The sequence below is a fragment of the Peromyscus leucopus genome, chromosome 9 (assembly GCF_004664715.2).
Source record: "Peromyscus leucopus breed LL Stock chromosome 9, UCI_PerLeu_2.1, whole genome shotgun sequence".
NCBI lineage: Eukaryota > Metazoa > Chordata > Mammalia > Rodentia > Cricetidae > Peromyscus > Peromyscus leucopus.
In genome coordinates this window covers 55,612,400-55,625,181 of record NC_051070.1, presented here as the reverse complement: position 1 = coordinate 55,625,181, position 12,782 = coordinate 55,612,400, and the positions used below count along the sequence as shown (strand labels likewise).

At 43.2% G+C, this 12,782-nt stretch overlaps 1 protein-coding gene across 1 annotated transcript in view; it reads left to right on the top strand.

The window, feature by feature from the left end:
• The window catches only part of Ebf2 (EBF transcription factor 2), a 195,228-nt gene that overhangs the window by 172,023 nt on the left and 10,423 nt on the right, over positions 1-12,782 (top strand). The window contains exons 11-14 of the mRNA XM_037208440.1: positions 2,439-2,527; positions 3,894-3,959; positions 4,042-4,219; positions 6,551-6,736. Of these exons, the coding sequence (XP_037064335.1) occupies positions 2,439-2,527; positions 3,894-3,959; positions 4,042-4,219; positions 6,551-6,736 (519 nt within the window). The remainder of the gene's footprint in view (positions 1-2,438; positions 2,528-3,893; positions 3,960-4,041; positions 4,220-6,550; positions 6,737-12,782) is intronic.

Here is a 12,782-nt window from a genome sequence, read left to right as displayed (position 1 = left end):
TATAGTACAGAATCCAGTCAGCACAAAGAAGTAGAAAGTGAAAATACTCCATCCTATTCCATCATTGCAACTTTTAAAAATAGACTTTGATAATTCTTTGGGAATTTCTTACAATGTCTTTGGATTATATTCACCCCCACCCCCATTCAGGGTTGTTCTCTGTAACTCCTTCCAGATCCTCTCCCTACCTCCTCACCAGCTCTCCACTTCCTGTCCTTTCCTCTTTAAAATGACCCACTGGATCCAATTCGTGCTGTCTGAATACTCTCGGGTGTGGGGCCGTCCCCTGGAACATGGTTGACCCGCCAGGAACCACAGTCTTAAAGGAGCCACACTGTCTACAGCTCCTCAGCGAGGGACTGGGGTGAGGGCTTGTGAAGCCCTTCCCTCCTCCATGCCAGAACATTGACTAGCTTGATGTTGTTGCTCAGGTCTTGTGCTGGGAAACCCAGCTGCTGGGAGTTTCTGAGTGCGGTGATCCCATCATGGCCAGAAAACACTGGCTCTTAGAGTCGTTCTGCTGCCTCTTCCTCTGCAGTCCCTGAGCCTGGAAGGGAAGACCTATCCTATAGTTGTCCCATTTGCAGATGAGCACTTGCCTTCTACACCTTGACCACGCTTCAACTACCACACAAAGAAGCTTCTACGACGAGGACTGAGAGCTGAATTAATCTATGGATGGAGAGATAAGAATTTAGAGGACAGTTTAATAGAATGTCAATTTAGCAGAACCATCATATTAAAAAAGTAGTAGGTTTACCCCAAGGCCAAGAGCACCCCAACTATGGGTTGTTGGCCAGATTACGGTACCAGGCATGTATTTCCTCCAGTAGAACAGACCAGAACTAGAAAGTGGTTGGTTACCCTTACAACATTCCTGCCACTATTGCGCCCAGTGGCATATCTTCTACTCTGGTTATTATTATAGTTGACAGCTGTGCAAGGTTGTTGATTTCTTCCTCCTCACTCCCCCACAAGCAGATGACACAGCACCTTCTAATACTATGGAAGCTAGCCAGTAGGGAGGAAGCATCCCAACTTGATCTCTCCACGACCTAGTACCAAAGTGCATGGTGTCTTGAGCAATAGGGTCTTGCTATCAAGTTCTGGTGGGCAACCAAGAACAAAGGCAATAGCCTGTATTGTTTGGGGTATCTAACCCTGGTCATCTCTTAAGCAGTGGGTTTATGTGTGACTTTATTTATTAAAATGGTTTATAATTTGTTTAAAGAAGAAGTAACATTTGATAGCCAAGTAGCAACAGGTGTTTATAAAATATGTATGAAAAGAAGAAAATTTAAAAATATACTCTCCCATGTTTGCTGTTACCTAACAAGAGTGTGGGAAATTATTATTATTATTATTATTATTATTATTATTATTATTATTATTATTTTCTTTGTCTCTGCTTTAGTCATATATTAGTTTTAAAACCTTAAAGTTTAAACAAAAGGAAAGGAAAAGAGGAAGACAGAGAAGGGACTGACTCTGAAGAACTCTTTAAAATAGAAGAAATACCATTATAACATTCCCTCACTCGCTAACTTGTTTTATAGTCGCCAAGCTAAACGTCTAATGTATGTCAGGCTCTGTCATTAACCATGGGACACAGTAGTGAGACATCACAAATGCTGTCCCCCTGAGCCTTCCAGGGCTGTGGGGAGAGCCTGACCCTCTGAGAAAGCAAGAGTAGTTGCATATAATTGGCAATTAAGAAAGTATAGTTTGCATTCATGACAATAAGATCATATACGAATGCAAATATTTAAGAGAATGATTAAGAAAAGGGGATATTAGAAGGATACATAGACGAGAAGATACACTTGGGAAGGAGAAGCAAGGAAGGAAGGAAAGGAAAATGATACAGAAGTAGTTCATTGTCTTTCTAAGGCACAGGGGTAGAGTTGGGCTGGGGGTGTGGCTAAGTGGTGAAGTGCTAGCCTGGCGTGCGCAAGGCCCTGGGTTCAACCCCCTGGCATTGAAAAAGAAAAATAAGGAGGAAAGGAAGGAAGGCAGGCAGGAAGGCTGGAATGCAGGAAGGAAGGGAGGGAGGGAGGGAGGAAGGAAGGAAGGAAGGAAGGGAGGAAGGAAGGAAGGAAGGAAGGAAGGAAGGAGGGAAGACAGAGTCATTGGTCCATGACTGGCTGTGTAACACTCTGATGACCTGAGAACGAGCAGAGGATTACAGGGATGTGTGCTTAAGGCAGAGATGCTGAAGCTTTGACTTGTTATTTTAATGGTAAGTGGAGACTTAGTATAAATTCCAAACTTACGTGTGAATTAACCAATGTCAACAACACATTCCCCTAATTGATTGTAGCACCATGTATTAAGTCTTAGAAAATATCAGAACTGATCCAATACCTGTGAAGGACTTCCTAGAAGAATTACTTTACAACCCAGATGTGTACTCAAAGAAACACTTTGTTGTCTTTCAGCCTTAAATGAACCCACCATAGACTATGGCTTCCAGAGACTGCAGAAGGTCATCCCAAGGCACCCAGGGGACCCTGAGAGGTTAGCCAAGGTAAGGTTGCTGGGAACTGACACATGAACATCTTTTTGTAGACACTCAGAAAATTTAGACAAATCCATTTGAAATCAAAATCATTTGAGTCCCATTAAAATTAATTAAGCCTTGAAACTGGCTATGCTTTAGATAACAATATGAGCATAAGGTTTCTGCTAATTTTGAAATATATTATGTTTAATATCTGCGGTAATGTGAAATCTGAAAGTTTGGTCTCATAAAACAGATATGCTACAAGAATAGCCAGCTTATAAGATACTGCCAACTGTATAAAGACAAATATTTGCACCAAGTGTAAAATTGTAAAATTTACATTTGCTTCCAAGTGTAAAATTCACTCCTTTGTATTTAAACAGGATTTTTATTTAGCTCTAACTTCTGAGATTCATCGATCTATAGGCAAGCATTCATGGAAGACCTACTGTGTGCATAAGAATTTAATGATGCTAAAATGTCTCCATACAAAACTCTTATGAAAGGAGCCATTATGAATGAACTAGCTCAGAAAATGTCACCTTAAATCTGGCTCATGACGTCATCATTATTTAAAAATAAAGCCATTTATTTATTGCCATTTGACTAAAGAGAAACTGTTAGATTTTTAAAACATATTTGTAGCTTCCAGCACGCAGATTATAAAATAACATTTTCTTTATTCTATATTTGGATAAAAAGCCAAACACCAGTGGCTTCAACCATATACCTTTCATTCCCTCCTAAAAAAATGCTCAGCCCTGTTAAGTCAGCTGGTACCTGGACAGCTGCTGAATAGCAATTTAAAAGGCTGTAAACAAAACAAAATAAAAATGACAACGGCAAGATCCCCACCAAATTCAGGAGGTGGAAAAGGGAAAAAAGGTGAGGAGGGATTAGTGATTGCTAATTCTTTCTGGTTAAAATGAACAGGAGGAAATATTATTGAAGGAATTCACCTTTATTAGGATAAAATTTTGAGTAGGTATTGCCAAGAGAATTTCAGTGCTTTGTCAACTCCTTGGCAAGCAGTTAAAGTCAGGCCCATCAATCACTTGAAGAATATCTGATTAATTGAGAGTACCAGGGTTTCCAAATACAATGGTCTCAAAGTCGCTTTCAATAGAATATCAAAGGCAGTATCAATTTGGTGGGTGTTTTGAGTAGCATAAATCATTATGGAGCCATTATATAGTGGTGAGTTCCTACAGCTACCCATTTGTAGGATTTGTAAATGTGATTATATCCTATTCATCAAACCTAGTATCAGACTTCCTGGTTATTACATTTGGAGGCAATGTGTGGACTTTTTGTTTTCATCTATAATTTTCTTGCTTGCCATTTGGGGCTTTATCTTTGATTATACCCCATCCTGTCTTTTCTTTCTCAGGAAATGCTGTTGAAAAGAGCTGCGGACCTCGTGGAAGCCCTCTACGGCACACCCCACAATAACCAGGTTAGATATGTGCATCTCACGATCTGTTGAGTTTGAATCTTGATTCTGGATACAGTGCTCACCCCAACGTGCCTTTCTGTAGGACATCATTTTAAAGCGTGCTGCAGACATTGCGGAAGCCCTGTACAGTGTCCCCAGGAACCCCAGCCAGATTCCAGCTCTCTCTAGCTCCCCAGCTCACAGTGGCATGATGGGTATCAACTCTTACGGCAGCCAGCTCGGAGTCAGCATCTCAGAGTCCACACAAGGAAATAACCAAGGTACTACCCTTCTGAAAGTCCCAGTCCAAATAGGGCCTCTCCATCAAAGGCCACCTCTGCTGGGATAGGATGAGTTGGAGAGCACATCATAAACTATCCAATGGGGCATGTGCCCAGGTAAACCCCACTCTTAGAGAGTATGGTTATTTAACCATACCAGGCAGTCTGTTTTTAGAGTCTGAGCTTTCTGGGGACTAGTTAGAATTCTTTTGGCTAGAAATATCAGCAGGTAAAATTGACTATCGTAAGTTTCAAAGAGTTTAGGCATATGGAAACGAGGCTTACAGCTATTCATCAAATTCATTTTATAATGATGCTATGTGATAATCAGATTGAATGACAGAGAGAGCTGATGGCACCATTATTGTTTATTCCATGTAACTCTTGGTAACCAAGAGTATTGGCTTAGTTTTACTTGGGAATTTCTATTGTACATTTTCTCATATGGAAATACACGGTAATTTATTTAGTGAGCTCTATTTTATATAGGAAGTCTACTGTATGGAGATTTGTTTCAGTGAGGTTGATTTCATTAAGAGAGCCATCTAAGTCTGTCATTAATAGTTCTTTGAGAAAATTTTTCTCAAATAATTTTCCTAAATAATGTCCTTAACCTTAGGTATTTGTTTCTAGTTTTATTTATCTACTATGATCGATAGAGTAAATTATTCATTTGATGATATATTTTAGACTGTTTTGTTTATTGTGTTTGTTTATTGGTTGGTTGGTTTATATTTTTTGAGACTCAGACAAGCTAAGTAGTCCAGGCTGGCCTTAAACTCACTAGGTAGTCCAGGTTAGCTTTAAATTTGCAGCAACCCTTCTGCCTCAGATTCTCTAGTGCTGTGATTATAAATGTGAACTATCATGCTCAGCATTCTTTATAAAAGTATTTATATATGTACATATAGAGAGAAAGATATGTGTATGTATATAATATATGTGATATATATATGCATTACATCAACCTATCTATATCTATATAATCTATTGACATATATTTCAGTTCTGGGAATTGAAACTAGGGCCTTGCCTATGCTAGGCAAGTGCTCTACCTCTGAGCTATGTCACCAGATCTAGTCGCTTTTAGACATAGTCATCCCCAGAGTTTCCTTAAGGACAGATGAAGTGAGCTGGCTCTGTGCCAGGCTTTCAGAACCGTAGGAACCTCTCCATCCTTCAGGTTGCTCATGACCTGGGTGTCTGTACTCGAACACTGATACCTTGGAGCCCTGGAGAGACATAATTCACTGTGCTCCTCAGTACTTTCTGATCGAAAATGATCTCCAGCCCACACAGAGGATGGTGATAATTTTGAAGTATCATTTCCAAACTGTTTAGCAGAACACACATGGCCCCAGAAACGTTGCTAGGACACCCTCTACCACCCCCAGGAAAGATTCTGTGGTGTGTTAAATTTACAGACTACTAGATTGGCAGGTTTTGAGCAAGATATTTATTTCTCGGGCCCTTTATTTGACAATCTTCAAAAAATGGCTTCAGTGCACAACATCTGCCCACCTTTGTTTGGCCACTGGAGGATGTTCTCAGCGATAGGCATTAGTATCTTTTAGAACTCCAATGTTCATATCCAGTGAGCTTACTAGCTCCATGTACAGAGAGGAAGAGAGAGAGAGTGAGAACTAGAGATGCTGGGGGGAGAAAGCTGGGCGTGGTGGTACCCAACTGTAATTCCAGCACCTTAGAAGTGGAGGCAGGAAGATCAGCGCTTCTGAGCCTGTCTGGGATGCTTAGGAAGTTCCAGGCCAGCCACAGAAAGGTAGTGAGATCCTGTCTCAAAACCAAATTATAAAATAAAGTAAAACGAAACAATATAAAGCAAAATTGATAGGAAGTGGGGGGGGGGGAAGTACCAGAGGTGTGGCCTATGTAGAGCAAAGGAGTTATAGAAAGCTGAGAGCCTGGCTATCAAGTACCAGACTGCAACTCCGTAAGGGCGATTCAGCTTTGTTGTTCAGCAGCATGGCCAGGTGACAGTGGTTGACAATCGTTTATCATAAATTCCAAATAGGCAACAGAGATTTTTGAGTGCTTCCAATACCAGGAAGTGATAAATATTTGAGGGGCTGGATGTGCCAGATGCCCAACGCGATCATGGCCCATGACATGCCTAGGTTAAAAAATGGGGCGTGGACCGTGACGGCATGTCAATTAAAAATAAAAACGGTACAAGCAAGCTCCACCTCCCACTGTTGCCTGGCAGCGGTGGCTTTATGATCTGGGATGGATGTGGACAAACACTATGCACACACACTTGGCCTGCTGGTGGGTGCCGCTTTGTTTACCTGGCCTGTTTCTTCTGTTGTCAAGGATACATTCGCAACACAAGCAGCATCTCCCCGCGGGGATACTCCTCCAGCTCCACGCCTCAGCAGTCTAATTACAGCACCTCCAGTAACAGCATGAACGGCTACAGCAATGTGCCTATGGCCAACCTGGGTGTGCCAGGATCACCAGGATTTCTGAATGGCTCACCCACAGGCTCCCCATATGGAAGTAAGTGACCTTTGCCATCCATCTGGCACTGTACGGCTCCCTGCAAGGTTTCACCTGGCAGCCTTTTAGTGGAGAGCTGTGTTCCCAAATGGTATGGACACGTGGGAGACGGTCTCGTTTCTTGATGAAATGTCCTTCCCGCCTTTTGTTCTCTTCTCTTGGCTGGACTTGGACTCCCAGTGTATGCAAGTCCTCCCAGGGAAAGGGGCACAAAACAATTCCCTTGTATGAAGTATATGTGGCTTGTGCATGTGGAGGAGAGGAACAGAGACTTCATTAGAGCTAGTAGCTTTTTCACTGAGCATTTTTTTCTTTTAACACTTTTAAATGATTTATTTATTCTTTTTTTATTTTTATTTGTTGGAGCTAAGGACCAAACTCAGGGCCTTGTGCTTGCTAGGCAAGTGCTCTACCACTGTGCTAAATCCCCGATCTATATATTCTTATTTTGCATGCATTGGCATCTTGCCTGCATGTATGTCTGCATGCGAGTGTCAGATCCCATGGAACTGGAGTCACAGACACTGTGAGCTGCCATGTTGGGTGCTGGGAATCGAACCCAGGTCCTCTGGAGGAGCAGCCAGTGCTCTCAATCACGGAGCCACCTCTCTGGCCCCTTCCCTGGGCATTTTCACATGCACTATTTTATTTCAGCTGCATGTTACAGGTAAAGTTGGCTGCTGCAGCTACCCTGCCTGGACACTATGACGTAGCTAGAATTTAACAGGCACAGAATTGATGGCATCCCATCCCCACCACATCTTAATCTGTTATTTTCTTCCATGGTTTCTTCCATATAATCCACATAAATCAGACCCATACCCCATTATCCTCTCTTACCTCCCAACCCCTCCCACCAAAGCCTTCCTTCCTTAGAAGTCATATGTTACTCAGTTTGTTTGTGGACCATTGCATTTACTTTGGATAGCTTGCTTGAGGGAGGGTAGTTTCTTTGATCAAGGGTAACTCACCAATGGCTATACAGCTGAGGAATACTATTTCCCTTTTCCCGGCAACCATTACGCATCTATAGTTCCTCAGAGTGGGACCCTAACCAGGACATCTGGATTGTGGTCTCTTTGACTTTGTGACATGGCTCTGTCTTCCGTTAAGCACCTCCAGAGAGATGGAAGTTGACTGTGTGTAGCAGCTTGCCGGACTGGGACGGAGCCTCTTAATCTATGGCCTAAGCACCGAAGTCGGTGCCTTGAGAAGTTGTGAAAACCCATTTGGGTCGCTTTGGGAGCTAAGCTGGGCGCTTACACAAGGGGTCCCTGGAGCCTGAAAGAGTGTGTTTTTTTTCCAACCTACTCAGGGAATACTTGAGGCCAGGGGACATGCTGGCCTGGAGAGCCAAGTGATGGAGTGGAGTGTTCTTGAAATGTTGGCTCTTGTCACAAGGCCTGTGCCTGTCCTCTCTTCACCCAGAGTGGCTCCCTTGTGCCAGAAACAAGGACGTGTCAAGGACAGCACACAGCTCTGTCAGCCACAGCTCAAGCAACAGGCCTGGGGGACTATTTCTCACTGCCTTCTGGCCTTTGGTTCCTGGGCCCACATATTCCTGAGTTTATTCGGAGCTTTGCTTTTAAGTCATGTAATCAATATTACCCAGTGTGATGGGGATACAGGACCAAGCAACCAAATGCAGCACAGACTCTTTCTTTTAGTATAACTAACAAATGTCCTGTGCATGTTTCTTGTCCCATGGCCTAGACTCACCAGAGCAGAACAGCTTATGGAGATAGGTTATTGTTGATTGGTTTGTTTTTAATCTACTTTAAAAAAAAAAAAAAAAACAAACCCTTATCTTGCTCCACAAGCGTGTGGTAGAATGATAGTAATCAAACAGGCTATATGGGTGTGTAACAAGGGAACCAAGGGGAAAGTGAGGCAAGGAGGGAAAATGTATCTAGAGTAGCTGGATCAATCTAAGGATGGGCGCTGATGTTGTTCTGTGTGAAGGGCTGTCGTTTCCCAGCTAACAAAATGTTATTGCAACGGTTGTTTCCTGTGTCCTCTATCTGTATATAACCTTGTTAGGGAACTCAAAAGAAATGTGAACTGTTTAGCTGCTGTGACCAGGGGAGGTTTGTCACATACTTGGTCATGAATGAGGTGCCTTGTGTGACAATGAGGCTCTCCCTTTAATAGACCCACAAGGAGCATGATGGCATGAGAGCAGGCCACCATGTAAACAAAGCTATGCAATGGTGATAACGGTGATTCACATATTTCTCCCTACGGGTTAAAGAACAGTGTAGAGCCCAGGCTGAGCCCTGCAACCACGGCACAAATATAACAATAGTTACTATCAGCACTTTCTCTTAGATGAGGAGTTGATAAATGACCGGTTCCAAGAGACGCAGTAGGTAAATGGCTCAAATGGGACCCACATACCTGGCACCAGAGTCACAATGCTGTGCTCTAAAATTATTCAGTAATATGAAGTCTCAAGACGACTTACAATGTATCATTAGGCCAAGGCAGACAGAACTCTTTTCATCTGACCATTCCTCACATGGTTTTATCAAGTTTATTGTACTTATTTGTGTGTCTGTGTGTATACACACATGCACATGAAGGCCATGACACACATACAGACATCAGAGGACAACTTGTAAGAGTTGGTTCTCTTCCCCCCATGTCAATCTCAGGTCATCAGGCCCCTTTACCCAGTGAGTCATCTTGCCAGCCCCCATCTGGCCATTTTGGATATACAGAAGTGGCAGTTTCTCATGGGTCAGTCATGTGCTTGTGTCTATATAAGGCTGAGCACATGAGATAGTTGTTTTGTAGCTTTTACATAGTTTATTAGTATGTGAATGTGCACTCCACAGTGCATCCTGTGGAGTTAGCAGTGTGTGTGTGGCAGGTGTTCAGTTAGGTATTATTTGCCTCATGTTTCTTACTAGTTAATTCCAGGAGAGCAGCAGTCTGCCCATTCCATCAAGTGATTTCAGAAAGACAGTTACACCCCAAATCTTTTTATTTATTTATTTATTAAATTATACTCATGATATTCATTAATTACACTCATGATATTAATCACATTTGTGGTACTCATAGATTACATTCGAAGTATTCATTCAATTATTTATATATATGTATATATGTATATATATATATTTTAATTTTAAATGCCTAATGTCATTTCTTGAAGTGGGGGAGGAGGTCTTAAATACAGGCTTACAGCACAATGGGAGGACCCTGGAGGGCAGAAGTTCGCTACTGATGTTTTACAATCTTGCATCTAAGCTGTTAACGCCCATTATTCAGGATACACAGACAAGGAACTTCCCTTAAGCATTCAGGAGGGTGAAACCTGGCAGGGAATTAGCATACGGAGGATATCAAGGTCAAGGTCAACAAGCAAGGCAACAGTTACCCAAAACAGGGGCCAGGGCCTTACAGGTCCCCCTTTTATTAAAAAATGAGCTTCTGACTTGGGTTGCATGGGACGTCAGCAGGTCACCTTACCCGTCATGGAGACGCCTGCCCAGGCCACACAGGTGCTCTGTCTTAGGTTACACCCCAAATCTTTAAGTCATCTTTTAAAATAGGAAGACAAGATGGTGTCCTGACCATCAGGGAGTAAGGAGACCTCAGAGGACCACTCCCCATCACCCCTGCGGTCCTGAAAGTAACCTCTTGCATGGTGATTTTTGGAGGGAGGGTCTGAGGGAATTGCTGACGGTGAATGGGATTCGAAGTGGTGCATTCGTTACGATCAAATTCGCCTGTTGTAAAATCCCAAATCCCCAGTGGGGTTCATTACGATAACACCTGACCTATATTTCTAACCAGCGAGGTCTTCACTTCTCTGGGAAGTATTTTTTAAAGCCCAGGGGGAAAGATTTCGTCAGTTCAATTGCTTATGTCTGAAAACACAATCCTATGTGGTGGTGTTTTTTTTTTTTTTTTCTTCTAATGAGCCTGATGTGGCTGGACCACGCCACGGGACAATCACCCGCCAGAAACATTAAAACAAGAGAGCCAACACTCATCTCTTTGTCAAGTCTGCCTTGCCTTATGGCCAGCACAGAGCCTCGCATCTTCCCGGAGTTTGCTCTCACACGCCTTCAAAAACGGCCCAACAGATGTTTTTTCAATCTTACACACAAACTTCACTTCCTGGCGGTAGCCGTGTGTGCCAAGTTCCAGCTTGGTGCACGTTTTTATGCCTGGACTCTAAGCCCATGACAATAGGGGGTTCTAATGAAATGCTGACAGACCCCCTGAGTGCCAGCAACTGCGTTGGCTGGATGCAGATGCAAAGGAGGGTCTTTGAGTTCCAGCAGGGGTTAAGCTGGCCAATCAATCCTTGTAAGAAGAAAAGCGATTTTTCTTTAACTCCCAGGTTCACACAGATTTCTGGGCCAGACGTGCTGGCCTTGGCCTTGGCCTCTAGCCACAGATGGAAAGGTGTCCAGAGACATTCTCAACTGGAAGTCTGTGTGATCAGCTTTCCCAAAACGGTGCACTGCGCTGTCCCCAAACATGGTCTACTCAACAAGCCTGTAACACCCATGGGGACCGTGTCTTCCAAGCAGAATAACCTTTGAGCCAACCCAAAGTATGGGGCAGAGTCCATTCAGGCAGGCATCCAACACTACTTAACTTGCAGCCTTAGACCGGGCCCTGTGCTTCAGAATTTTTATATTTTTAGAAGTAAATAATACGACATTTTCTGTTGTAAAGCATTCAATGATTATTATAGAAAATTCCAAACCTAGGGAAAAAGTTTTTAAAAGAGAGAAGACTCCCTCCCCGAGGAAAGCAAGCTCAACAGTTTGATGTGTCTCAATGGCATGTCTTAAGTAAAGAAAAAACAAGTCCTGTGATAGTAAATTCTGACTCTAGACATTTTGAAAAGCATGTATAGGCCCAAAAGAAAGAAAGAAATGACATGCCGTGTCTGCACAGGTATAACCACTGTTGTCGCTGTTGTTTTTGTTTTGTTGTTTTTGGTCGTACTGGGGGTCAAACCCAGATCCGTGTGCGTGTTAGGCAAGTGCTCGACTACTGAATGAAACCCTCAGGCCAGCAACCATTAACTTTGAAAACACAGCCTGAGAGTCATGACAGACACACTTTGAAAACTCTGACTGGGAGTATGCAGGAAGGTACATGAGAGGAGGGTGGGACGAAGGCAGACGAATGACTAATGTCATGGATGTGACACCAGGCTCTAAGAAGCCCTTCAGTGGTGCAAACAGAAGTCCTGAGACTGGAGAAGAAGAATTAGGAGTGACATTTGCCTTACTGGGCCTGGGGATCTGGTTTAGCAGGTAAGAGTGCTTGCTTTGTAAGCGTGGAGACCTGAGTCCAAATCCCCAGAATCTAGTAAAAAGCTTCCTATGGTAGTGTACCCATAACCCCAATACTTCCTGGGGAGAGGGGTCAGGTAAAGACAGGAGGATCATTGGGACTTGCTTGCTACCCACTTAGCTTCAGGTTCAGTGGAAGACTCGTCTCAAGGGATTGAGGTAGAGAGAGAGAGAGCAGGATACATGATATCATCCTCTGGTCCCATGTGAGCATAGGCATGCACATCTTCGTATACATGAGTATGTACATCACACATTCTCTCTCTCTCTCTCTCTCTCTCTCTCTCTCTCTCTCTCTCTCTCACACACACACACACACACACACACACAATCACCATTTCACTTTTCACAGGAATTTGAGAGTTTGTTAGTGACTTGATGTTTCTATTGCTGTGATAAAACACTGTGACCAACGGCAACTTGGGGAAGAAAGGTTTTATTTCATTTTAAAACTCTCAGGTCACACTCCATCTCTGAGAGAAGTCAGGCCAGGAACTCGTGGCAGGAACTGAAGCAGAGGCCATGGAGGAGTGCTGCTCTCGGGCTTCTCTTTGTGACCTACTTTAGTATAAAGCCCAAGGCATTGGTCCAGTGGCAGAATAACTTATAATTGTCTGGGCCCTCCCCCATCAATCATTAATCAAGAAATGACCCACAAACTAGTCCACAGGCCAATCTGATGGGAGCAGTTCCTCAACTGAGGTTCTCTCTTCCCAGAT